The sequence below is a fragment of the Pezoporus occidentalis genome, unplaced genomic scaffold (genome assembly GCF_034315485.1).
Source record: "Pezoporus occidentalis ecotype Australia unplaced genomic scaffold, CSIRO_AGI_Poc_V1 ctg11, whole genome shotgun sequence".
In the NCBI taxonomy this organism is placed as follows: Eukaryota; Metazoa; Chordata; class Aves; order Psittaciformes; family Psittacidae; genus Pezoporus; species Pezoporus occidentalis.
This window is the reverse complement of record NW_026912886.1, coordinates 2,135,985-2,162,694: the sequence shown is the minus strand read 5'-3', so window position 1 is coordinate 2,162,694 and position 26,710 is coordinate 2,135,985. Positions and strand designations below refer to the sequence as shown.

The window sequence follows — 26,710 nt, the reverse complement described above, 5'->3', positions numbered from 1 at the left end:
CAAGTAGCACAACAGAAATATAGTATAACCTATTTCTAAAAGCAGCAGCTGAAATCTATTTCATTTGCTTGCCACATTTGACAGAGAGTATGTGTGTGCTGTGTTGAGAGTAAAATTGGGTTGAAAATGGTAAGCAGTCAGTTCCCAAAAGGCATGAGACCAGCGCTGTGCTTTTGAGCCCAGCAGCTGAAAAACTCTCCTAGGTGTTCCACAGCGCAGACAGTTACCCAACACCAGGTACTGCATGGCTGGAACAATCCACCTGTAGATTACAGTACAGACACAGCACCTCTATTTCTGTTACTAAAAAAAAATAAAATTACATAGTTACCCTGCTACTGTCCTCATTTCTCCCTTTTAGACAAATTCCACTCATATATACACTACACAAGTATTAAAGACATACTGATTTTCAGTTTATTACTCACTAAGTCCGTAGTTTTATTGACTGAAACTTTCAAAAGACAAGTACATTCCACAGATCGCAGCAGATTATCACCGTAAGTAGAAAGCTCTTAAACTGGAAGACAAACACATTTTACAGGAAATGTTCTCATATCAAACTGAAAAATGTTTGGTATTCTTGCCAATTTGCAATTGTGTAAAGCTGAAGATATTTAGGCTCAGTCAAATAACAAGAGAATAGGCTGCTTGTTGGAAAGTTCATTTATTAGAAGCAGAAAACACAATGGCTGTAATTATTTCATAGTACAAAGGCCATTTTCCTGTGCCAGTGTCCCCTGTTCAACCCCAGTCTGAGAAAAATAAATTGTACTTTCAGGGCAAGCCCTCGTCTTCTCCAATAGGAATTTTCACATAGGCCAAGAGCTTCAAAATATTGCTAATGCCCTTGGAAAAGAGTTCTGAACAGTCATATTTAAGATGCGCTAAGTTAGCACAGCCCTGCACTTCACCTCCTTCCCTAAGCCAGGCTACCTGGCCTATGAACTCACTGGAAGAAGACCATTTTCCACTTCCTCCCACACCCATCTGGCTTTCCTTCCTTTGGAGACTCTATAGCTTTATTTCAGAGACAAAACAGAATTAAACTGCTAAGTAGTGATGAGAGCAATTTTCCATTCCCTCTGCTATTCCTTAACTCTTGCCTCCCAAATATCCATTAATAAAAACAAGGAAAAAAATATATACCTGACTGATTAACTTTGAGACATTATTTTATCAGCATGTATTGGCTGCAACTAATGTCGAAGGTATTTTTTCCAACAGAACTGATTTTTAAGCCTCTCCATAATAGTTTACCTCAAAACAAACTAATTCACCCCAAATGTCAATGTGTTCTTCCAATTTGTTTCTGCTTAAAGATAGTGAAAAACACCTGTGAAAGTTCTACCAATATCACCCATGCATCATGCCTGTATGTCATCACATCAGGCTGTCCACATCCGAAGCCTGACTGCTCTCAAACCTGGATCCTTCTTTTTGCACCCACTACCAAAAAGAGACTCAGAACACTCTCTGTTCTGGTAAGAAAGCTTAATTAATAAGGGCTTATTCCCCCTTATGACCTCTTAAGCAAATACAGACACTTCCTTAGGAACAAGTTATGTTTTCTCTGCCAACACCAATTTATGTAACTGCTGCTGAGTATTTCCATTACATTCAAGGAACTCTAAATAAAACAAAAAACTGTATAAAGTTAGCATGTGTCAAAACTATTCCACACATTTTAAAACTCATTTTAAAATAGTAATTAAAGTGTACAGTTTTTATTTCTTTAATCTTTGCTCAAAATAGAACATTTGCTAGCAACTGGCAACAAGTCAGAGACATTTATACACCCGTAGTTTGAAGTGTCTATTTTAGTAGGTAGCTATTTCATTTTGACCTATCAGTGCTACATTCACAGGATGATACTCCTCTGCATTACTAGGACAACATTTAATTAGAAATCTCCCTGCGCCAATGGGTATAGCTGCGTGTGTTTATGTGAAGTTAAAGGAAGCCATTTATGATTTATAAAGAACTAAAATGCAGGTCTCTTGCATTACAGAACAGACTGTAGTGCTCTCTGTAACGTCACCTTCCCTTCTGCTTATTGTAAAAACAACAAGTGAAAAAACTACAATATACTCTTGGTCAGGAGACTATGCTAGCACACTCAGCCAAGAGAAGAGCAGGGATTCCCTCCCATCAGAACTCAGGAGGCCTGACCACCTTCCTTTGTTTTTAGACATCAGGACAGCCTCGCTAATATGTACTGAAGGGCAGAAACTGAAACTAGATAAAAATCTTTCAAGAGTGTGGTGCTGGCATTCCATTTAAATGCCAGAAAGAACAAATTAAATCCAGTCAATATACTGTGTAAGACCATTCTAGTTGTGTTCACCAGCATCAGAAAATAATTTAAGCATAATCCAGACAGATAAAACCTGATCTAAGGACCTCATGGTGTTAGACACTCATACTTTAGTGCTAGCAGAACAATGTTATTATGGAAACATCAGGTTAACATAACATTATTTCCCTTCAGTACAAGTGTGCTCTGTGATACACCCCCACAAAGCTGCAGTAACCTACTTGACACATCGAAACTGCAACAGCAGCCACACAGCTGACAGGATAATTTGTACAAGGGTTTTTTTTTTGTACAAGGGGTTTTTTTTCCACTCCTTTGGTGAGTGCATTCTGCTATGCGATAACAGCAACTCTTGGTCACCACAAGCACTATCTTTATAACCAGACAGATTCAGATCCTCTGGATCTCCAGATCTAGCCATTCTTCCTTTCAAAAGAAATCACGTTTGACCATGTAATTATAAATGCATGAAGCAAGCACCTTCAGAAAAAGGTTTCACTTTTTGCTCTTGCCTAAGTAAATGCAGCACAAAGTGTTAATGAGATGCTGAGTTTATGCTTTCCTCCTCCAGGCTAATCACTCTTCTTAGCTGTGACAGCCGATTAGAAACAGTTGCTATAAAGATATTGCAGTAGACAGGCTGCTCCAGGGAGATTTCAGAGGAGCTGTGAAAGGGGAACTGACTGCTGAAAGATTGCCAAATGTGAAAGGTTATAAACAGTAAAGGCAGCAGGCAGGAGGGAACCTAGAAAAGCAGCAAGGAAAGAACAGTCTGCTTTATTACCTGGCTTCAGCCCATGGACCTCTACCAGAGGGTAAAAGGTGAAGTAGTGATGAACTGCTTCAGTTATAGTTACTCAGATGATAACTGCAAACAGATTTATGTCTGGGCAGATGGTTCTTAGGACTTATAGAGTTAAGCTCAAACTTTATCCTACTGAGAAGGGGAATTCTTAAGCTCTGTAAGCGGACTGGGTCATTCCTTACAAAATGACTGCTGTGTCGTGCCTGGCCCCCTCCTGGTGCCATGGGGATCAGAGGAGCTGTTACTCAAATAACCAACAGCACTGACCCAGAACAACCAGGAAGCTGGTGAGCTAATGTTATACAGACTAACCATCTCCAGTTAGCACAAACTTACCTAGATCTTACCAGGTTAAATAATACTGTACAATTTTATTGAGATTTACAATAGCAAGTGTTAGAATTGGGGAAGGAATGACATTTCTAGGAATGTACAGACAGAAGAAATTCCACTTGTCCAGAGGTCTGTAAGTCTTTTCTGAGAAAGTGCTGAGAAAGAGCACATAGTTTTATGCAGATTAAACAAACTGGTCATTGGAGAGCTTCTGGAGAACTTGCCTTGTGAAGTAAAAAAGGGCATATATAAGATAGTACAGTTCACCTGTGGGTACATTAAGCTTACGACTTTCAGAAAAATGTATAATGCTTCAAACATTTTCCATAAACATGTACCCATCTGTTGCACAACTGCAATGTAGTCTTTAAAAAGATTTGTTTCAGAAATTATTAGTTTTTAAAAGCATAACAGATACTACAAGAAATGTTTATCTTACATGCACAGAAACCGTTAACACATCACACTACACTTTATACCTAATCGTTTTGACTCAAGACCTAGATATTCTCCTAGCAGAATGTGATTAATTTGCAATTCTTCCCTCCTACTTCTCTATCAAAACAAACCAAAATGTTATTAGCACAGCTGTTGCCTTTAGTCATTGCATGTGGCAAGATTTCATAAGAAGACACAATACCTTTTTTGCGCTTTCAGGACCTGCTTCATCAAAACGAAATCTGACAATTCGGAAGTCTTTGCAATAAATTATTAATTCAGTTGGATTAAATTTAAGTTTCTGGTTGGGACCAAGGACCTTCTGCTTCCTCTTAGTGTCATTCACTGCAAAGAAAACACAAAGTTATTGGGCTGTGTTTTGTAAGCGTACAACACAAGACTGGCTCAAAAAGATACAATAATGCTGTTACCAGCAGTTTTTCATTTAATAGTATATTTATATTAAGGTAGAAAAAATCTATAGATCCTCCTGTTGATCAACCTCCTTTCAAACAAGTGGCTGAATTACTGTTTCCTGTATGCCCACATTACTTCTGTCTTTCAACAACTTCACAAACAGGGAATATGCAGTATTTCCAAGAGCTCTCAGCCAGTTAATTGGGTATGCTGCAGTGCCCTTCTGATGCACAGTAATTGACACATACGCGGATTTTTTTGTTTTACTTGCATGTATAAATGGAGTTACAACTGCGATTAACTCCCTATTTCTTACACAAAACTCAAGAATGTAAGTATAGCAAATTGCCAGCTGGTCTAGACCTGCATAGACAGCCTGTGTCTCTTGGCCTCTGTATCTCCTTTCCAAACAGAGAAAGTTAAGTTAGAAAACGTAAGCATCACAGAAGCCACACAGATTTTATATGTGGTAACTCGAAGAACTGGGGCACATAGCCCTATTTGAGTGACTAACTAACATAGCTGCCTGGTTGCAGGTATCTTGGGTTAAACTGAACTACTTCCACTGAACTCAAGACAAGCGTTTTAGGTCACCTCCAAGAATTCACCTTCAATATAACAGCCACTGAGCAGCCTCTTCTCCAGTGTGGGTAAAAACCTCTCCTTAATTCCTGTTAGTAAAAGCTTATGCTCCACTAAATTTAGAGTAAACCTGCATAACAGAGGAACAAAGGATAATCTCAAGTGTGTGGCAGGAAACACTGCACTCTCCCTGGAAAAGCTAAACAGAAAGGGTTCCTAGAGAACTTCCACCATTCTTCTATGAAACTGCAGGTACTCATGCTATTTGAGAGTTTACTCTCAAAGAGTAGATTACTCTTTCGTGCATGTTTTCCCAATCTGGCAGCCCTCGAGTTTCAAAGTAAAAGCTGTCTGTAGTCCTTTCCCATTTAGGAACAACACATATCATGTGAGAGAGGACATAATTAATATCTCTTCATTTAGAAAAAGGCGTTTCTTCATAATGTGCTTCCTCAGATACACATGAATCTTTTCCTAGTGATTAAAACCAGCTACCAGGGTGGGAACAGATTACTGGATAACTTTGGCCACTGAAAACTTATCAGTAAAGGATTAAGTTATCTAGTCGGAAAACCAAGTAGTTAACAGCCCATGCCATAATCAAGACTTGAAAAATTATCAGTTACATGAAACTCTTCAATTACGATATTAACATATTCTTTCTAACAAACAGGTGAGCCTAAAGTATCCACCAAAAACTGGTTCTTCAAAATAAGTATTTTTTAAGTTATTTCTTCAGATTAAGAGGTCTACTGTGATTTGCAGATCTGTATTATTTTTGAGGACCACTAGCTACTAGCTTGCTAAGAACTAGGCAAGATTAAAAACTCAAGCACTTATGTTGCCAGATATTCCAGCTATGTGTGAATTGTGTAAGTGATGTGCTTCTTGCAATCTAGTGTACTTAAGTCAGATTCTTGAATATTAAAAAGTTGCTAACAAAATTTTGTACAGCTATAACAAGTGCCTACACTACAACACTTGTTAACTCAGTACTGTAGTTAAATTTAAAACCAATATAAAAACCCAAATAAATGTCTCCTGCACGGCACCTCAAGTTTTATTCATCTAAGGCTTCTATCCTAATTTTGGATAAACCAAATTCTTCAAATCAGGGAAAATTAATGACATAAAGCCTTAAGCATCAACAATTCTGCACAACCTAACAAGCAGTTAACAGCTTTGAACTAAGTTTGGAGCCTGCATTATACTTAATTATTTTTGACATACCTGTGACAATCTGCTCGATGCATGTTAGTGGGACATCATGTTCACCAAGGAGGAGGTTTTTATAATGGAATTTCTGAAATATATGAACTCAGAGCTATTAATTGCAGTTCTTCAGTTGACAACCAGATATACAGCACAACTTTGAATAAATTATGATAAAAATCAGGCATGCCTAGACTTTACTGACATGTACCACCCTTGCCCATTTGCAGGCAGTTACAGGTTGTGTAAACAGCATTCTTGTGCTGGTGAATTGCACACCAAACTGGTCAGGAACCCCAGTGGGATATGCAAAATAACCCCATGACCTGCACTGAACTGAGGCTAGCAAAGCCTCAAAAACTGCTGGTAGAAATTCAATACAAACTGAAGTGTAAAAAATATATATAAAATATAAGAAAATCTCTTACTGTAACCAAAGGAATTTAAATAAACAAACAAACAGTAATTCAGCTTTCAGTCATGTTTATCAACTATTTCATGTTAAAAGTTAATTTTTTAAGTAGATTTGGTCACAGTTACTAAGCATTACTTAGTAAGTACCTATCTACTTTTAGAGCTTTACACATGCCTAGTTAATGGAGTGGTTCTTTTAAAAGCCCCAAATGAAAGTGAAAACTCTACTGAAAATACCATACAGCTCACAACTTGGAAATCCAAACAGCACTGTATGTTGTGCTGTTCCATAGCTGATTGAGGGGGGTTTGAATGGAATGTGTTCTGCCTTGACAAAGGCTTGGTTTGTTTCTCTCCTGTTCTCGTTGCTTCATCTAAAATGAAAACTCATTTCATGGTTATTTTGTCCACTGTCAGTAATGCCAATGGAACTTGGACTCATTAAATGCTTTGCTGATATGATGCTTGTCTAGTCACAGGAACATCTGCCCTATAAAAACATGTTCCTCCTTGAAGAAGGCAATTTCTGCTTTGCCTTTTGTAAAACCACTTCCCGATGAAGCCTCAATATAAATGAAGGCAAAACCAGCTGGCTGTACTTCCATACCAAACTTGCACTGTTCTGATACCCTCAATGAAGGAATGGAATAGCAACACCTTCAGAACAAGGCAGTGAAACCACATCCTTTACCCTGCTTTCTTTTAGAAGACATCGTATTTATATCAGATATGAGACAGATTCACTGTGTTCTAATTCAATCCATTTTATCCATCACATTTGCTATCATGATGTAGCAATATGAGTAATAACAAACCTGTAATGGCATTGGGTCATCCGTAATGAAGGAAATCTTGAAGTTAGTGCAAACCAGTTTGCCCCACAGGTCATACTGACTTGTATCAGTCGCAATGCATTTTCTCACAAAATTTACTTCATTTACCACAATTTCACCTAAAACAGAAAGAGAGAAGCCTATATAAATCTTGTAGGCACAGCAATTCTAAACCTGTAGTACCAAAAAACCTCCTTAACCCTTTATCTGTTTCATGCTATACACCTCTTCTGGGTAAACCTGGAGTTTAACCAACACCACCTGGGGGTGGGAAAAGAAAACTACCATTCCCAAAGCAGACAATATGGTGCAGCAGTTAAAAACAAAAATAATAATAAGTTAAAAAAAAAACACAAAAAAACACCCACCATCACAACCCCCACATGCCATTTTCCTTAGAGCCAAAGAACAGAATCTGCAATTCTTCGCTATTGAAAATTGATGTGTTTGGAAACCACTGTCCTTTAAACAAAAGCATATCCTCGTGTACTTCAGGTAGTATTCACTTTAAAAAACAAAATCAACTGCTATTGCTAAGTACTTTTGAGACTTTTATGAACTTCAGGAATTCAGGATAATCAGTCCACATCTGATTTCACATTTATAAGTAGATTTTAAAGGTGAGTTCATAAAAGAAAAACCAGAACACAAACATACTAAACAGTTCTCACCATTGTAAAGTTTCTACTGCGACCATCTAAAGGAGACCAGCCATTTCCTTTCATAAAACAGAAGATCCAAATGAAGAAACAAAATTATGCTCATTCGTCTGGGCTAAACTATGCTATAAAAAGCATACAGGCAAATGAGACTGAGGACCATTTAAAAAGAGAAAGAAAATCACTACATATTACTTTTTAGTTCCACAACACCGGTTTCTGAAATCTAAGTAGTAATTTTGTTCATACTTCAGGAAATGAACTTGGTTATTTATGCCACTCTTGTGTAGGGCTTTTGCTTCTGTCACCACATCAGCCACCTCCCTCTGCTGCTATCCACCATAAATAGTTTGGGAGCGGATGTGTGTTCAAGAGAAGTGTAATTTTACACTAGCTGGAGGGTTTTGTTTTCAAAAAGACTAAGGACTAAAGATTGCTAATGCCTTCTTTGCTTCTAATTGCTGGGCATATTGAGACTCAGTTGCCCAAAATGTTATCTCAGAGTCCCCTCTGCAAGAACACGGTTCTCTGGGTGACTCTAATAGCAGTAAGCAGCTGCCTGTATGCCCAGTGAGTATGGACACAGCTTTGAAAAAGTCTCCCATCTGTCTCCTCATTGTGAGACAGCATTTTCCTCAGGTAGTGATCACTGCACCCACGTAACCACACATTCAAAGAACTGTTTTGAGCATTCCAAATAGTGGAGCAGAAACGCACCTTTTGCGATCCTCAAGACCCAGTCTCTGCACATGCTCAAGCTAAATTACTTAGGTAAGATGCCCTACTAGCTCTCTTGCCCCAGTATGATCAGGCATCAGCCTGGAAGTCACTAAAGCAGCAGCACAGTCCCTACTTTTAGTTCAGTTGTCATAAACAGCAACACAAGTGTCTTAGACTCATCTTTATCCTTGAGCTGCCAGAACTGAGTGTTCTAGGACCATTTGAAGAGGTAAGAGGAGAAGTTTCATTGACCCATGGTTATCATATACATACATGATCTATGCCAGAAGTGTGAAAATGCTCTATGGACAGATGTGCTGGAGCTTTAAAGTTTTTTCCCAAACACTACCAAACTGTGGTTAAATAAGCTTCCAAACCAAAAAAAAATAAAAATTCTGATTCTGACAGCTTCAACTTGTTAAAATTCAGCCAAGTCCACAGCAACTGAAAACAATGTCTTGTGATAGGGTACATGAGAATGACAAGCCCTACTTCTGTAAACACGGTAATGAAAACGTTTCAATGCTTTTAGGAGACCATGAAACTTCTTAATGCCCAGCATTTTATTAACTAAGCTGTCGACTTCAGCAACTGCAAAAGTCCAAACTGTGTATTAAAGTAATTCCTTCTTACAATTGGTGTTAATCTTCAACTATTCGATGTCAAGTTCTCAGTCACGTTCTGCCTGTGAAGCTTCCCCTCTCCAAAGTCAGTTGTTCTAAACTTAGATGGCTTTTATTCTTCCCTTTCTGAGGACCTGCATTTCTAATACAAAGATATGGAGAGCCAAAGACACCATTAAATGAAGTGTAACTTGCATATTTTTTCCCCATATGCCATTCTCTGATCTGACAGCAAGTGTAATATTTTTCAGTAACACACTGGAGACAATCTTGCTATAAGCACAAACTATTTCAGTATTTCATGTCTGTGATGTTACAGAACGACAGAGAAATAAGAGATGCATGCAAACTTCTTCAGTTTGAACTTACTACAGCTTAAGACATGCTGCTACATCACTCTCTTTAAACAAGGCAGTCATTTTACTTCTCTCCTACATTCCTCATACTTGTGTGGCTGCACTACAACAAGTCAATACTAACCCTATTTTAGAGTAGCTTCATGTATTCTCATTTCATCCAGCACATACATTCCGGGTTTTTTGGCCTAGCTTCTCCTTTGCACTCAAGTTTACAGGCCTAACAGAAGTGTCAGTTTTGAATCTGAGTGCTACAGTATGTCAAGGCAGGGTGCACGCATGCCTACTTCAGCAGCAAGGTTCGAACATTTACAGTGAAGCATGTTAAAGTTTGCAATGCAAATATAATAGAGGCAGTTTTCAAAAGCTTGCATAAACTGAACTTTTTTTTTCTTTTTAATGCAGGTTTGGAATTTCCTATTGACCTGGCTTTTATACCTCATTTGGATGTCTATGAGTAATATGAAAAGGTTCAAACCTTCCACATTTAGGAGAGTAGATAAACAATCTGACTAGTATGTGTTGGTCTTGCACAATGAACCTTCTTGCATTTGTAGTTGAGTAGGTGATTTTTCTATACAAGTGTCAACAACAGAGCTATTCAGAGATATTACATTGCACATTTTTACAGCGTAGCTGCTGCTTTTTTCCAGTAAACAGTCACAAGCTGTTCCAGACATGGAACAGCAGTCAGCACTTCCATGTGACGTAAGCAGTCAAAGAATGATCTCAGGAGACAAGAGCAGCTTGTTTAAACTCTGACAGGAAACCAGAAGAAAAATTGAAGGTTGCCACCCTTAAATACAAAGCCGAACATTTAATAAAAAAATTTCTACATAAAAAAAACATGAATCATAAAAATAACACGAGAGACTGAAGAATCTATCTAGCTAATACACCTTCCACTTCACACACAGCCTCAGAAACTGGTAAAAGTCAGAAAAATTCTGCTAAATCTCCCCCAGACACATGCAATTTGACTGTCTCATATTTTGGGCATTAAGAGAATTCATGGCATGTATCTAGTGCACCATAATATGTAGCATAACCTGCTACAATCCAAACGAAGTTCAGAAGGCAGAGCAGGCACATGGGGGAACTGGCGACAACAGTGGCACAGCTGAAAATGCTGAATTCAGTGATGGGCAGAGCAAGGGATCAACAGGGAGCACAGCTGCTGAGCAACAGCACCAGCTTTGTCTCCCCGGCATGCAGACACACCAAGTGAGTCTGGTCTGGGCAATAGGGCAACTGATTTCAGCAACATCTGAAAAGGCAATCCCAAATCAGTGGCATCCTAAAATAAAGGATGCTCTGCACCATTTTGCTTGCTACTGAACAATTCCTTTGCAAGTTTTGGTGCCATGCCCTACAGGATCAAGTTTAATTTGTTTCTCTTATGAAGGTAATAATTTGTAACTTACAAATGCTGGATCTGATAACCTGCACACATGCAGATCACAAAAAGTATCTTGAAAGTTTTCTTAGCTCTTGTGTGTATTGTGTGTCCCTTTTATAACCATTTGTTATCAATAACAGGGCAATCAGACAATAAGTAAATTTGACAGATCTGAAAAACTAAGCAAGAATTGCTAGAATTAGCACTGCATTAGAACTTGTAACTGGAAATTTCTGCATCTTCTCTGGAGACAAGGGTCTGGATTCTCTGCAGCAGTAGGAAATGAATAAACAACCCTTTTTCACCTGTACAGACAGTTCATGTTTGCTATTTTAAGATTCTGTATTATCTTAGCTTAAAATTCAAGAAACACAGAAAGCTCAAGTAATTTCCAGGTTTTCAGTTGCTCACTGATGCATTTGCCAAATGCCTCCAGCCAGAAGAGTTTCTTGCACAGTTTTGCTGCCTATGAGCACAGGAGGGAGACAGCACAAGAGTCTATCTTAATGCCTTAGTTTTCAGGGAAGAAGGTCGATTCCATTTCCAGCCTGAACCGAACCATTTCCAACAATGCCAATTGAATACAACAATGCTGCACAAATGAAATAAAGTAACTGGGCAGTTTACAAGAAGACATTTATGCTGTACTGTTTATATACACATGCATATTGGTACACACAGAGAGAACACATGCACACGTACTAAATGTGTGTTAAAATGCTAACATACAGCACATTAAGAACCTGATACTTGCAAGAGGCAATTTTCTGACTGAAATCAGACTCCATAAATGAATAATGCAAACCCTACAGGCTCAAGAAGTTTGAAGGTACCCTACATATTGCTAAGGGAAGTTTCTCAATGCTGTACTAAAGCAAACAAATAGATTTATTAGTATAAACTTTCTCGAACGAGCACTGAAGTTCTAAATTAAAATCTGAATATGTTTAAGTGTTTGTTCAAGGTCTAATAAAGACAACAGAGTACCAAATACTTTACGCAGTCACATAATTGCTACCTAAATTCATAAAATAATAGCACCTGAATACACTCTAGGAAACTAAACCCCTGCTCCTCATTTATAATGCTGACAGCGATTACTCAATGAAAAACATTGGGTAATCACTTATAATGCTGATGGTGATTATCCAACAGAAAAACAGCTTGTGTGAAAGTCTAAAAAGTTCACAACAGAAAAGCTAAATTAATTCAAGTAGCCATTTAACCATCTAAAAATGTACATTAGTGAGTTCACCTGCATTTAGAAAGGTCTAAGTCTAAAACTGCTCCAAAATGACTGGCAAATAACTAAGTTCTGTAAATTTCTGAGTGAGAATTTAAAAAAAACCTTTGTTAATGAGTAACTGAAATCCAGAACATCCTCACCCATTTAGCTGCCTTTTCTTAGCTGTTCTCTCCTAGAGAGAATACCAAAATTGTATGACTTTATTAGTATGCACCAAGCATTTAGGTGTAAACGTCTCTAACCCACTTCTAAATGAATCTTCTGTTCAAGTGTGCTCAGCCACTTCCAAACTTAAAAGTATTTGTAAGCTCATAAATTAACTTTCTTATCTTTTTTCTGATCTCCTTGTGCTGCACAATGTATTCAGGTATGTGAAGGCAAAAAAAGCTGCACCCATCGGTTTTTCCCCCTCAATTATTTTGCAAAACTTTGACAATTAGTTAAAGGGAGGACTACATTCAGTCTTCTGTACATCTGCAGAAAGGACAAAACTAAAAACAAAGTAAAAATATTGTTCCAAAAGGACAACTTAATACCTTGAAATTGAATGGGGAATGAAAAACAATTTGGACACGTTCCATTTGCATTAATTTTTAATAGGAGAACCTGGCATATCTGTCAAAAAAGAACAACTCTAACCACTGCTCGGAGAGTGGGATGCTTTAAATGCACAGTACCAAAAGAGCTTGTTTTGCCAATCTGATCGAAAAAAATGGTCACTAAATTTTCAGATATCAATACTGTACAGTTTTTCTAGTGTGCCAACAAACAGAAAAAGAGAAAGAGCATGACAAGAGCTTAGCTACATTTTAGAAGTGCTCAGTAAGAAAAAAAAATAGCAAAGAAGTAAACAACAGTAGAACAACTATTATTTTCCCATGCACAATAACAAGATTAGAATCAGTATTTGTCCAGTAACGGCTAATCGTTGTGAACCCTGCAAAAGAAATTGACCCCAAGAGGCACGTAGAAAGATGACAGCTTTTCTGAACTAGGAAGGGATGCTCCGCAAAAACTTCTCCCACAACCCAGAAACACAGTGAAGGACTCAAGAACGTGGAGCAAGCAACTGGTAGGTCTCACAGCAAGAAGAGAACATCCATCATGAGCAAGGCTCTCATTACCCACTGCATCCAAAACAAAGTACTGCAGTAGATTAAAAAGCTGACCACGCTTACGGAGTTGCTTTAATCTAGCACCTGGTATTACCCCAAAAAATGGAAACCATGGCCATCATTCACTCCCACATCAACCTTGTGCTGGTACTGCCATTTGTGTAAGACTTTGTTAGTCACATAGAATCACAGAATCATAGAATCATAGAATCGTTAGGGTTGGAAAGGACCTTAAGATTATCTAGTTCCAACCCCCCTGCCGTGGGCAGGGACACCTTACGCTAAATCATATCACCCAAGGCCTCGTCCAACCTGGCCTTGAACACTGCCAGGGATGGAGCATTCACAACCTCCCTGGGCAACCCATTCCAGTGCCTGACCACCATAACAGGAAAGAATTTCCTTCTTATACCCAATCTAAACTTCCCCTGTTTATGTTTTAACTCGTTACCCCTTGTCCTATCACTACAGTCTCTAATGAAGAGTCCCTCTCCAGCATCCCTATAGACCCCCTTCAGATACTGGAAGGCTGCTATGAGGTCTCCACACAGCCTCCTCTTCTCCAGGCTGAACAGCCCCAACTTTCTCAGCCTGTCTTCATACGGGAGGTGCTCCAGTCCCCTGATCATCCTCGTGGCCCTTCTCTGGACTTGTTCCAACAGTTCCATGTCCTTTTTATGTTGAGGACACCAGAACTGCACACAATACTCCAGGTGAGGTCTCACAAGAGCAGAGGGGCTCCTTTTGATGCAGCCCAGGATACAGTTGGCTTTCTGGGCTGCAAGCGCACACTGCTGGCTCATGTTCATTTTCTCATCAACCAACACCCCCAAGTCCTTCTCCGCAGGGCTGCTCTGAATCTTTTATCTGCCCACCCTTACTTGTCTAGTCTCACAAACTAACTTTAAAAACAAACAAGCTTTTACAGTAACATTTCAATTTCAAGTAGGAAACTTGACGCAGGGAAGAAGGAACTTTACAGTAACATTTCAATTTCAAGTAGGAAACTTGACGCAGGGAAGAAACCCATACCCTGCAATACGATGTCTCAATCCACTGTGCAATCAGTAAGAGCGCCTTGGCTGGCACACCACAACATGGGGAATGAGACCCAGCAACTGAACAGGCTTTGTAAACAATCCAAAACCAACTTCTATCCAAGTTCTACTCTACTATTACAACTGACAGGCTATCCCTATTCACTATCAACAAATGAGCATTCTTAACAGATCAAGCAATACCTACTTGGGTATCGACAATTCCTCCCAGAAACACAGATGGAAAAAGGCACTGACAGTGACAGCATTACTACTGGTACCAAGCAATAGAACAATCCCAGTTTCCCCTTTGAGGTGTTAAACCAAAATGATTCCTAATACACAAGAAAGGCAGACCTGACAAGCCTCTGGGGTTACACATTAACTCCTGGACTTGGTCCCTGTTTCTTACAGACACCCACCCCAGTGCTGGCATCATGCACTCACACCACCATGACCTCTGTTCTGCTCGGGGATACCACAAACCAAAATAAAATGCCAAGAAATACAGGGGTTCAAATCAGGCAGGGGTGAAGACACCTGAAGTCCTAATGTACAAGGGTGCCTCGTCAAAAAGTGTGCTTTCCTCCCCTTATCACGCGTGGCAGCTGCTCTGGAATACATGACTTCATGGACGAACGACTTGCAGACAGTGGAGAAAAAAAACCTGTAGAAAAAGAGCTGGAAGCTAACTCACGAGAGAATCAGACACTGCTATAGGACAGGCTTATATGACTGCTCTAAGACTGCGTACAGTGTTAAAACCTCTCACAGGTCGATTCAGGTCATTTGCCTATCTAAGGGCGCATATATACAAAAGAAAAAAATTTAACCAACCCCCAAAAGCAGGCTGTAAATTCAATCAAGCTGTCATTAATAGATAAACCCCCAATATATCCAATGGCAGAAGTCTCAAACACAATATTTCACCTCAGCAAGAATACGGCACAACTGGAAAAGGTCCAGAGGCAATCAAAAGGATGATTAAAGCAATAGAAAGCTTCCCTCTTAGGACCAAGACAACTAAGCTAGAGGGAAGCAAAACAGAGTGGACATATGACACAAGTCTGAAAAATCACAAATCACACGGAATGGGTGAATATGGCGTGACGTTTCGTTTGCTGTGTCATACAAGAACTAGGATTTATCCACAGAAACTAGACGGTAGTTAAGTCCAGAACAAAAAAAGGCAGTCAGTAACAGCATACAATCAGATTGCTGAACTTATTACTAGATGAAGCTGTGGGCGATTGACGTTTACATGGACATGGACAAAGCCAAAGTCATGTAAGAAAAATCCAGCAAGAGAAATTAAGTAAGACAGCATTGTCTCTATGATGCTCTGTAACTCGTCACCTGGATCTCCCCCCATTACAGTACTCTCAGAGGGAAGTCCCCATACCACATGCTGAAGGAAGCTGGGGTGGGGGGGGGCAGAACAAGCAGCTGGGAGGACTCCTTGTCTTGTTCTTTCCTCTTCCTACATGCTAGCAAAGAGGTGACATCTGACCCAGTCCAACAATACTTATGACCCGTACATTATAAACTCACCATGGGTGTGACTGCACACCAATGGTGGTGCTGAAGTTGACTTCTATGAACTGCCCATGTAACATAATGCAGACACAAGAGGCCATGAGTAACTGCTTCGCAACAGCAGCACACATTTTTAACTTGCCTTAATGTGAGCCAGTCTGAAAGATAAAAAAAAAAATGCTATTCTAATTCAGTTTACTTCTATAATTTTATAATAATACCTCTAGAATTATAACTGGTTTGTGGCGACTTACAGGTAACAACTACTAACTCAACCTACTAGCAAATTAGTATACTGAGCAACACTTCAAAGTAATTACCAGTGGGTATTACGATCCAGGAGGAACAATCGTTTTCTCACACTTCATCAGATGTTCCATTAGTTACATATCTCCTGCAGAATATCCTGGTGAGCAACAGGGAGGGACTCTTCCTAAACTATGGCACAGCACTGCTTACAGCACAGGCAGTGCACTGGCTCCTCACACACCTCCCTGCACACTGCATTGCCAATCACATCATGAAAGCATACACTGCATTACACCCCAGTTCTGTTGTACAGTTTTTTTGGAATGCTTAAGTTGATGTCTCAAAAATGCCACAGACATTATTGTGGACACAAGCTACAACTGATTACCAGAACAAAACACAACTTCAAGTTTAACAACTTCATTCTCCCTCAAGCACACAAGCTGACTTCCCACTAGCCAGGTAGGGCACTTTAACAGACTGACTGGTAGCCTACCCGCTGTTTCTCTATATTTCCCCTTTGACATGCTTATAGAACAAGCTATGCATGGAAACAAAGCTAAAATAAGTGAAACTGTTCCTCAGGCCAGCTCTTCAACTAACTGCAAAAACTCTTCATCGAAGAGCTACTCTAGGAGAACAGAACTGCAGAAAGAAAAAGAAAACATTTTTATAAGTCCATCTTGAAACCACACCATGTGCTTTGGAATGAAAATAAACCAAGTTCTAGAAAATTATTTGGTTTTCCCTACAGCATTATCAGTGTTGCCACTTACAACCAAGATTTTTACTTCCTTAAAATGATGTTTGCTCTTTTCCTAACATACCACTGTCCGCAGAGCACACAGCTCCATGAAAATACAGGCTTTTGTTCCAAAATGTGAAGAGATGCATCTCCATTCCTCTGGGCACCAGCGGAAACTTTAAAAACAAACTCTACAAATTAAAAGTCAATTCCAATGTAAATTCCCCCCATGCTCCCCTGTGCCTATTGCCCCACAAAATAAACCCCTACCATTTTGTAACCCGGCATTATTTCTAGGTCTGGAACTCCCTCTCCTAACCTGCACTGCACAGAAATACAAGTTACGTAGTATGGTATTAGGGTCAAAAAGTAGTCGCTCCCTCAAAGTGACTATGTTTTAGGAATCAAAAGCCTAATACACCTATTTGCAGTTTTTAAAGCTTCTACTAACATAATTCAATTCCAAAAGAACTCCTTAAAAACTCTACCAATTAGACCAGCATAATAAACATTCAGCCACTCAGGATTAACTCTGCTCCTGAGAGCAAAGGCAATTTTATACAACTGTTAAGGATAGAATGTTAGAAATACCACAGTCAAACTGTACTTGCAAGGGAGTACAAGTCAGCTTTAATATAATTGAGTTGGAATTTGACCAGAAACTTGGGTTATGACAAATCCAAAGCCAGTCTATCCAATAGTACAATGTGTACTTGTTTATACACTTTGCTGCTGCACCATTTGATGGCAGAAAAAAACACAAGTTTTTAGGCCAGTGCTTAACTTTAAACAGGAAGAGCTGCATTTAAGTAATTTAAAATAAGTCACTTCTAAACTCCACCCCACCCTCATACTGACTGATGCTCACAAAAATGAAGAGATTGTCAGACCTACTCCGTGACTGTACAAACCAGTGAGTTTTATTATGAAACAGTTCAAAATAACACCTTAGAATGATATGGAGGTGGAAATTTGAATTCTCTGCTGAGTCATACTCTCTCACTTGGTTTCTATGCATCCTGAGGCAACTTACTACAAACATCTCAAAAGCCACCAAATGCTAATTTCAAAGATAGCACAGAAAAGGGAAATGATGCAAACACAGGATAAATATAAGCCAGTTGAGGAAAAAAAAAAGACCCAGTCAGCACCATTTTCAGTGTACTTTGGAGTTTCACAAATAAAGCACCAATCACATTGCAAAAAGTTACTGCACAGAAGTTGTTTTCTGTAACTGCTCATGCACACGTCTCACAGCAAAGGCAAGATATGTTACACTCTGAGAAAAACAATCCCATTCTGCCTTGCATTTTCTGTGGAATGTCTCAGCGAACATGCAGTCACTTCCTTGTGAGTCAAAGACCTTGGATGAGTATCAACTGCAACATAACCAATGAGATGCCAAGTGGCAAGTACAAGTTTTGCAAGCTTAAAGATATATCTGTATTTCAAATACCAAGCAAACTCAGCAATGCATTTTAAGGTATTTATGCCTCAAGCAAAACCTGTATTATTTTGTCTCACACAGAGCGTCAGTCAGTTGTTATTTACTCTTTCAGCTGAACCTCTTCCACAATATTTCAGCCTCTTAAGCTTAAGGTACCTCACGTGACCATATCATGTATCAATTAGTCCTACTTAATTAACAAAAGTCCCACATGAAACAGTAACAGAAATGATTTTTAACAGCAACTTATTCTGTGGATCACTTTGAAAGTTAACATGTTTTATCAACTTAGTCCACATGATAGCATTAGTACGTGTGTAAATTCTTGTTGTTGACATACAATCTTAATGCTAACAAAAAAAAATGCAGCATACCACTGTTTAAAACTCAAAATTACCTCTAGAAAGGTCAAAACAAATTTATTACTGTGATGCAGAGTTTGCAACAAAAGTAATCTTGAGCACAGTAGATTATTCCTGCTATATCTGAAGAAGGCTTTTAGAAATTCTCATTGATCAAAGTGCCATTTACCAAAGATTATTTCTTATTTAAAATATGGAAGACATGAGTATCTTACATTTGAATAAATATGTAATTATGATCAATAATAAAAACATTGTTTTTCTCATCCACACACTGAAAAGGTTATTCTGCATAGGCTTAAAGCCACCTAAAAATTCCAAAATTACTTAACAGTTGCACCTTCAATACGAGTAAGTGACTAAAGGTGGCATTTTCCAATACCACCAGAAGTTTTCCAATACACAAGTCAATCGTACCTACCTACTTGAAATTCTATGACTATTTGCCTTTAAAATAAAGGAAGATTACCACATATAGCAGTGGGTTCTGCACGCAGGTAAAGGTCTGTCTATCTGATCAGTAGCCTTCCAAAAGGTATCAATAAATGCTATAAAACTTACAGTGGCTTCATTGCAAACACTGACAACAAAACCAAGACATTATCCTGCACATACTAAAGCACTGAAAAACTGCCGATTTATTTATTTAGTGTTTCAGGCAGGTTCAAACAATCTTCTACAGACACAAATATCACTGGATTTTCCTACTTGGACATTTTATTTCCTGAAGGATTGCACTAAGGTTAAGATACGCCAAAGTCAATAATCACAGTAAGACAGGGAAAACTTAATTACATTTTACCAATTCTATTACAATAAACAATTGGCTTAAATATACCCTTGTTGAGGTATCTGTCAAATTCCTGATTTATGCCTACCTGGCAGAAGTACTGGCTCCAGTTTTTTAATCCTTGGTTCTGATGCTATATGGTCTTCAGCCTGAAAGTAAAAGAAAAAGATGATTTACTTCAGAATCAGAACTTTACATCCAGACACAAGTCTGATCTGCTTGGGCAACAAAGAAAGTTCTTCTAACTCAGAAAGCTGATCTTAAAAAAACTAGGATCCAATCATAGCAACATTTTTCTGTGAAGGTATTGACATTTTTTTGTGTACATTCAGCTTTTCACCAGAAGAATAATGTATGTAACTGCTAATGTTTAACTGTGTAACCTAGGCTATAACACACACACACACACACACCCCCCCCCAGGTCAAATGAAAACCAATTTGGACTGACATTCCAGGGAGACCCAGGTCCTACAACAAGATCTACACTGACGCAGATGCTCCAGTTTGCACAAAACTCTCAACTTTTCATATGCATGACTTTCCGGCACAGGAAAAATCTCCCCAAACCCAAGGCCTAGAACACATACATGCCTTCTTATATCTAATGTCAAACCTTAAAAATAAAAATACTTCTATAGAAAGACTGGAATCTGCAGTGAATAACCTTAATGCCTATGGTTCCTAGATTGAGAGTGATACTGCTATTTCCCATGACGAGGAACATCCAGAAGTATGTTGCATCAACATTTCACTTTTACCAAGAAACTGAAAAAGTAACCGTGAGTCAACATGTCAAACACGCTGCTTAGAAAAGGTTCTGCCTGGTCTCAAATACATCAATTAAAATCATTCTAAGTGCACACACGGACCACACCAAGAAACCCTGGTAGCTCTATCAGATACTCCTGATGGGATACACACTACATAGAGCATTCTGCTATAGACACTTGATCTTCGTACTCATGCGATCAGCGGTGTTTTAAACGTGAAACCACCGCTGGTGAGAATTCAGCTCTGCGCAACAGGCACGCTCCTGTTCTCTTCCCAAACTATTGCACAGCGCGACCGCGGGTAACGCCGATCCCACCCAAAGGAACGTGAGCACCTGAGGCATTATTCGGAACTTTCCGATATAATCTCACGCTGGCTGGTTTTAACCAGCACAAGAGCTCATTTTTAGTTCTGCTCCTCGAGCGAAGCCTGGCCCTGTCACCAGCGTTTGCTCACCCAATGTTTGTGTGCGACTTCACCCGCTGCCCGGCTTTTGTCTCCCCGAGCGGCGGAGGGTTCCCGAGGCTACAGGGGCTGGCGTGCCGCCACCAGCCAGGGACCCCGAGCCGAGCGCGGAGAAGGTCCGGGCCCAGCGCTGGGCGCACCCTCCGGCCCGAACCGGCCCAGCCGCCGCGCTGGAGGGCAAGCCCCAGCGGAGGCACAGCGCGCAGGGTCAAGGCCAGGGCCGGGAGAGCCGAGCAGGTCAGTAATGGAAGGAAAAGGCTGTTACCTGAGGCAGCGGCAGAAGGTAGGACTTGAAGGTGGGTTTGGGCTGCTTGAGAGAAAACATCGTCGCTGCCGGCGGGGACCCCGGCGGGCGGGGAGGGAGCGGCAGGCCGGGCCGGGCCCAGCAGGCCCCGTCCCGCGGGGGCAGGGTGCCGACGCCCCGCGGCAGCTCGGGGCTGCGCGCTTCCAGTCACACGGCGGCGGCCCCGGCGGGCGGCGGCGGAGGCGGCCCCAGCGCACCCTCCTGCCCCCAGGGAGGAGTCAGCCGCCTGGGCAGGCCCGGCCTGCGGCTGCCGCGGCCCCTCATGGGCCCCCCGCGGCTCCCTCCGCCTCCCCGCGAGCGCGCCCGCCCGCGGCCCAGCACCTCTCTACCGCCGGTGGCGGCCGGGAGGCGGCAGCGCCGGCCGGCAGCGAAGTGAGGCGGGGTTTGCCGGGGCGGCCATGTTTGAGGGGGAGCGGCCTCGTGCGGCGGCGCAGAGAGCACAGGGGCCGCGGGCCCGTGGGGCCGGCAGCTCGCGCTTTGTCCGCTTTTAGCGGCTGTTACCGCCAGCACAGCTATTGCCGAGCGGACCCACCGCGGGGGCAGGGAACCGGAGACCTCGCTCGGCCCCGCCGCCCCAAGGGCGGGCCAGGGCCCGGCCCCCAGGCTGGACACCGACAGCGGCGGCGCTCCGGGGTACCGGGACGGGCACTGCAGCGCGGGATGTCTGCAGTCCTGGGCCGCAGGCGGACTGTGAAAGCCCGCTCGGGGTCTGTTGCGGCAGGTCTTCACTGCACCCGGGGCTGCCGTGCACCAGCTCCGGCATGAACATGCTTCTGCTGCCGAGCGGTGCTGTCACCTGTTACACAAGGCCTGTCACCTTACAGCTGTGCATGGCCACCCTTGTGGTTGTCTAACTACCGCCTGCTGGAGGTGGATGCAGATCCAACATCCCAGTTAATTCCCTTTTTCCTTCATCTTTCCAGACACTCCTGGTTCACTCCCTCGAGCTTCTCTAGAACATGGAAATAAAGCAGCTACCCACCTAAACTACCAAAATCGAACACTGCTCTCTCTCCTTTAGTGAGGAAGAAACTGACTAACAGCTTATGTCTGTTTAGTGGCCCTTGGCAACCCTAAAGGTCCACACTGCAGATGGGAGTACTGACCACAATGAATGTGGTCTGGCCTCCACTGCGGGAACACCTGTGAGAAACAACAGTTTGGAAAGAAATGCGATTTAATTGAGAGCCCTAAAATGAGACCACACGGGTCCATTGCCTGTGAGACCAACAAAAGGGGGGAGAGTCTGGTTCTCCTGCTGGTGGCTGCTGCACAAAAGAAATGGGTAAAACCAGCCAGGCCCCTCCAGAGTTTGTGGCCCAGTCTGGTGGTCAAGTATGGTAAGAAGGGCTGCTGGTTTCTGTGCTGGCTGGTGCACAGCAGTGATGGTCCCAGTTATGAGCCAAGCACAGTTCACTGCAAGGCCCATGGTTTAGGGGCAAGAGTTGAAGGCCAGGACCTGCCAAACTAACAGCTAGCATTTGGGTGCTGCAGCCTCAGCTTATTAAAAAGCACAGTTTTGGTCAGCATACTATCATTTTTCCATAACAGGTTACATGCAAGATAACATCAGTAAAGGCTTTCTACAGCACAGTGGTGTTGTAATATCACCATGACATAAAGATACCAAAGAACTACAAAAGTCCAGAAAAATGACACATTTTTAGGCACAAAATGAAACATGCAGCACCCAGCATCATCTGCAGGGTCAGGATCTTCGCTTACTATCATTAATAGGAAGCACATTACATTGCACTATGGCCCCTGGGATTTTCCTGTGAAGTCAGAGGGTGAATGCTCAATGAAAGAACAGACTTTAGGGCACAATCAGGATTCCCCAACTCAGATGAGATGCCCCATTCACGCCAGCAGGGAGGGAGATTTGAACAGTGAGGAGTGAAACAACCCCCTGGCACCTGCCTAGGTTTAAGTATGAGGCCATATGTTTAAAGCTATTCTACAGCCCAGGGGAGAACATGAGCAAGCACCTCCATAACAGTGCACTACTCTTGGACTTGCAGGTGGAGAAGATAACAACCCCACTGTGTAGTCTGTTTAAAACCAGTGCACCTCCTTGCACAAGGGTCCAGTCTTACTTGGTGTTGACTGACAGTTCCTGTCCCTTTATCCCGTATTTCCACACACAAGGTTTTTATTTTATGCTGCAGACAACATTATCTAAGTGGCATTATTCAGCCTGGCATTGTCTTAGGCTCAGCCCATGCCCATTTTAGACTGCACTGTGCTGCAGCAGCTGCTGGTGGTGTAATGCTGAGTGCCCAGCAGTGCTGTTGAGAGCAAGCCACAGCACCTCTCCTGCTGGTGACAGCCCTTTCACAAGGTAAATCCCATGAATGTTTCAGAAGTGAGAAATAGTGCAGGACTTGCCCTCATCATTAAAGTTTTTTTTGTTCATATTCAGGACATTGCTGAAAGGAAATTAAAATCAGAAAAGGGGAAAGAGATGGCAAGGGGGCGAGGAAAGCAGAAACTGCCCAGATCAGCTAGGTTTGAAATTGCAGGTAACAAATTTGCCTGAGATATTAAACCTGTCAATTACTTGTACTAGATCAGAATACAGGAGTGTTTCTGCATCAGCACACAGCCTTCTGAGTAGAGGCTGTAAATCCAATTTCGCTCTTCAGGGAATGAGCACAGGATAGCACAAATTACCAGTAAGAACTGCACTGACACATATAAATTGCAGTGCTTGTCCGAAAGGGAACGAACACTATCAAAACTAAGCTCTCAGTGAATATAAAATCACAAGGAACTGGCCACAGGTTGCCACTGGAAGAGTTTTCTGCCAGTGGGAGGAGAATGCAGAATTGACGTAAATATTTTGGAGGAGCGAATGAATTCTGTCACAACCTGCAGTGGGATACAAGCAAGCAGCACAGACAGGCAGGGCAGGGCAGGCAAGTGGGGCAGGGTAGGCGGGCAGGGCAGGGCAGACAAGGGAAGAGAGCAGGCAGGAGAGGAGGCCAAGGGTGGGGAGTGGTAGGGCCGGCACGATGAGCAGGGAAATCCTTTGGATCCACTGACTCCTTTTTGGCAATGCACCCAACCTCCTGCCCATCTCCAGCCACCCCGGCTCGCCTCACTTGTGCACTGTTTTCAAACAGTTCTGCTAAAGCAGAGGTTTCTGAGAATGACTTTGTTCTATGAAAAGTCTTGAAAGAACAGTGGGAACGAAGCAACAAGGGAACAGCCTGCAACGAAGGCAGCTGAATTGGAAAGACTGCAGATGTCTATTTTGATTCTCATTAATTTTAAAAATATAACTTTTTACTCAATGCAGTTTTTTCCTTGCCTTGACATTTATTAGTTGACAAGTTGTTGACAAGTTATTCAGTGATACCTCCCATGTGCTAGACTGACCAGGATCCTTACACTGTCCACTGCCTGGCCCTCCAGAACCTGCTTGGCCTGCTCTCCTGCTGCTATCACCTCCCCACACATGCTGGGGCCTCTTTTTACACATAATGCAGATTGTAACAGTGGAGATAATGATCTGCTGAGCCATGGCGCATAACCTACCATACTGACTGCCAGTCAGATCAGGTATCTTCCTAAGAGTTCTGGTATAACCTCAGAAGACAGCTCTGTGGCTGGGGAAGGACTGACTTGTGCAAGGCATGAGGACTGGAGTTAAATCAGAACACATTTTCATAATGATCCCTTTTGATCTCTCAGCAAATAAGAGAATAGCTTTCATTAGGCATGTTCAAGAACAGGTTAGACTACCATCTGTCACTGATGCTATCAACATAGCTAAAAGTGCCTCAGTGTAGATGATCTCTTCCAGCCTCGTATTTCTATGGTAACTATATGTTTTCATAGCTTTCTGAAAAATAGTTCAATTAATGGTTTGAACTCCAACACACAAAAGTCATTCATGTCCGATTTCACAGCTATGTGCCCAGAGCACATCAAGTATGTGGCAAGTCTGCAAATCAGGGATTCACCCATGAAAGTCTGTTGTTTCTCACTGAAGGCATTACAGTTCATTTAGCTTTACCTGGACACCTCCCTGCTTGTGCGCTCAATAGTTTGCGCACGCACCCAAGTTGCCTCAGACTGCACTCAGAAATGTGGGACTTCTGAGAAAGCCAGTTTACCTCTTATTGAAGAGAAACATTATGCCTTATATTTATTAAGTAGTTGGAAAAAAAAATGTCTTTCCTGAGTGTCCTTGATGAAAATACAGCAGAAATATTTAAAATGTGGTTATTTACATAAAACAGCAACTACAATAGTCTTGGCCAAAGATTTGAAGAAGTTACAAAAGCTATGCAAAGGTTTTAGTTTTTTTGCGGTATGTCAGAAAAAGCCTCCTTTTCAAGGAGTGAAGGTCATATTCGCTGTGTAGGAATTTAATGATGTTGCCTAAAGGTACTTTTTTTGTTAATCAATATGTAGATATTACTTCTTTAGAGTTATTTGGAGCTATTCATTGGTACAGTGTTTCACCTCAGCTTGGGCTATTTTCATAGGTATTCTGACAATGACTTTTAGACTACCAGTGCTCCTAAACCAGAATCCAGTACTTTCTCATGACCATTTTGAGGGCCATTGGCCTGCTCAGATAATAGCTTGCTGAGCACAGCAGTCCACTTAGTGCAAGAAAAGGGATATGCGTGCATCTACAATCATGCAGGATGAAACACTGTGGCTTCACAGGGATTTGAATGTTGAAGAGACAAAAGAAGAGCAGGCAGAGGAAATTAGACAACTCCTTTTCCATTAACACCAAGGGGAAGGTGGGTACAGGCACTTAATATTTTGGCTGAACAACTGCAAAGAATAATTTGAAGCCTATTATCAAGACATACCTTACATCCATTGTAAGGATACAGGGCATCAACCATAAAGCACCACTTTACCATATCACGCTTTGTTTCTGCAGATAAGGCTAAAAGTTGAAAAAAGCAAAATAAGACTGGGGTTTTAAGGAAAACTGCAGTTCTTGTCTCACTTCTCCCAAGGCTTATGCTTTGTCAGCCTGCTGTGTAGTGGTTTTTAACTACATAAGCCCCCTAGACCCTGCCACCAGCTGAAATGGGCATTAAATGGCTATTATCAGCCAGGTCCTTAAATCTGTTTTGACTTTCTGTCTGATGCAGGATCCTAATGGGAGATCAAAATCCACAATTAGGCTAAAATACTCAGCTCAGGTGACACAGCAGAGCATGTGGCTGTAGTGAGAGGAAAACACCTGTAGGGGTAATGTAGTCAGGTAGCCTAGAATAGAGCAGTAACAGGCAGCAGGCTTTATGCTGATTTTGTGATACCTCAGGGCTGAGGCTTGTCAGGATTGCTTTGTTTGAACTTGCCTTAATCTGCCTTGAGCTGTCCCTTTGTTTAGCTGTGAAAGCAGTTTTTATAATGACTAGGAAATTCAGGTGTAATTGTAGGATTTGAAGGCCCATAAAGAAAAACAAGATAGAAAGTTGGTAGCAAACATAAAAATGTCCCCAAGAAAAGAAAAATAAAGAAAAAGAAAACAACAACATCATGCTCATCCTAGTGA

General features: G+C 41.5%; 1 protein-coding gene across 3 annotated transcripts in view; it reads right to left on the bottom strand.

Annotated features, from left to right (window-relative positions):
- MTMR10 (myotubularin related protein 10) overlaps positions 1–26,081 on the bottom strand; it is a 39,617-nt gene extending 13,536 nt beyond the window's left edge. The window contains exons 1-5 of one of the 3 annotated variants that reach the window (XM_062626755.1): positions 26,013–26,081; positions 19,724–19,784; positions 7,334–7,470; positions 6,123–6,195; positions 4,096–4,238 (exon numbers count right to left, since the gene is read on the bottom strand). In XM_062626755.1, coding sequence (XP_062482739.1) covers positions 4,096–4,238; positions 6,123–6,195; positions 7,334–7,470; positions 19,724–19,784; positions 26,013–26,066 — 468 coding nt within the window. In that variant the 5' untranslated portion in view covers positions 26,067–26,081. Of the gene's footprint in view, positions 1–4,095; positions 4,239–6,122; positions 6,196–7,333; positions 7,471–14,714; positions 14,791–19,723; positions 19,785–21,138; positions 21,471–26,012 lie in introns of those variants that run through there. The other 2 variants (XM_062626737.1, XM_062626747.1) reach the window with 2 other exon arrangements.
- Between the last annotated feature and the right edge of the window lie 629 nt (positions 26,082–26,710).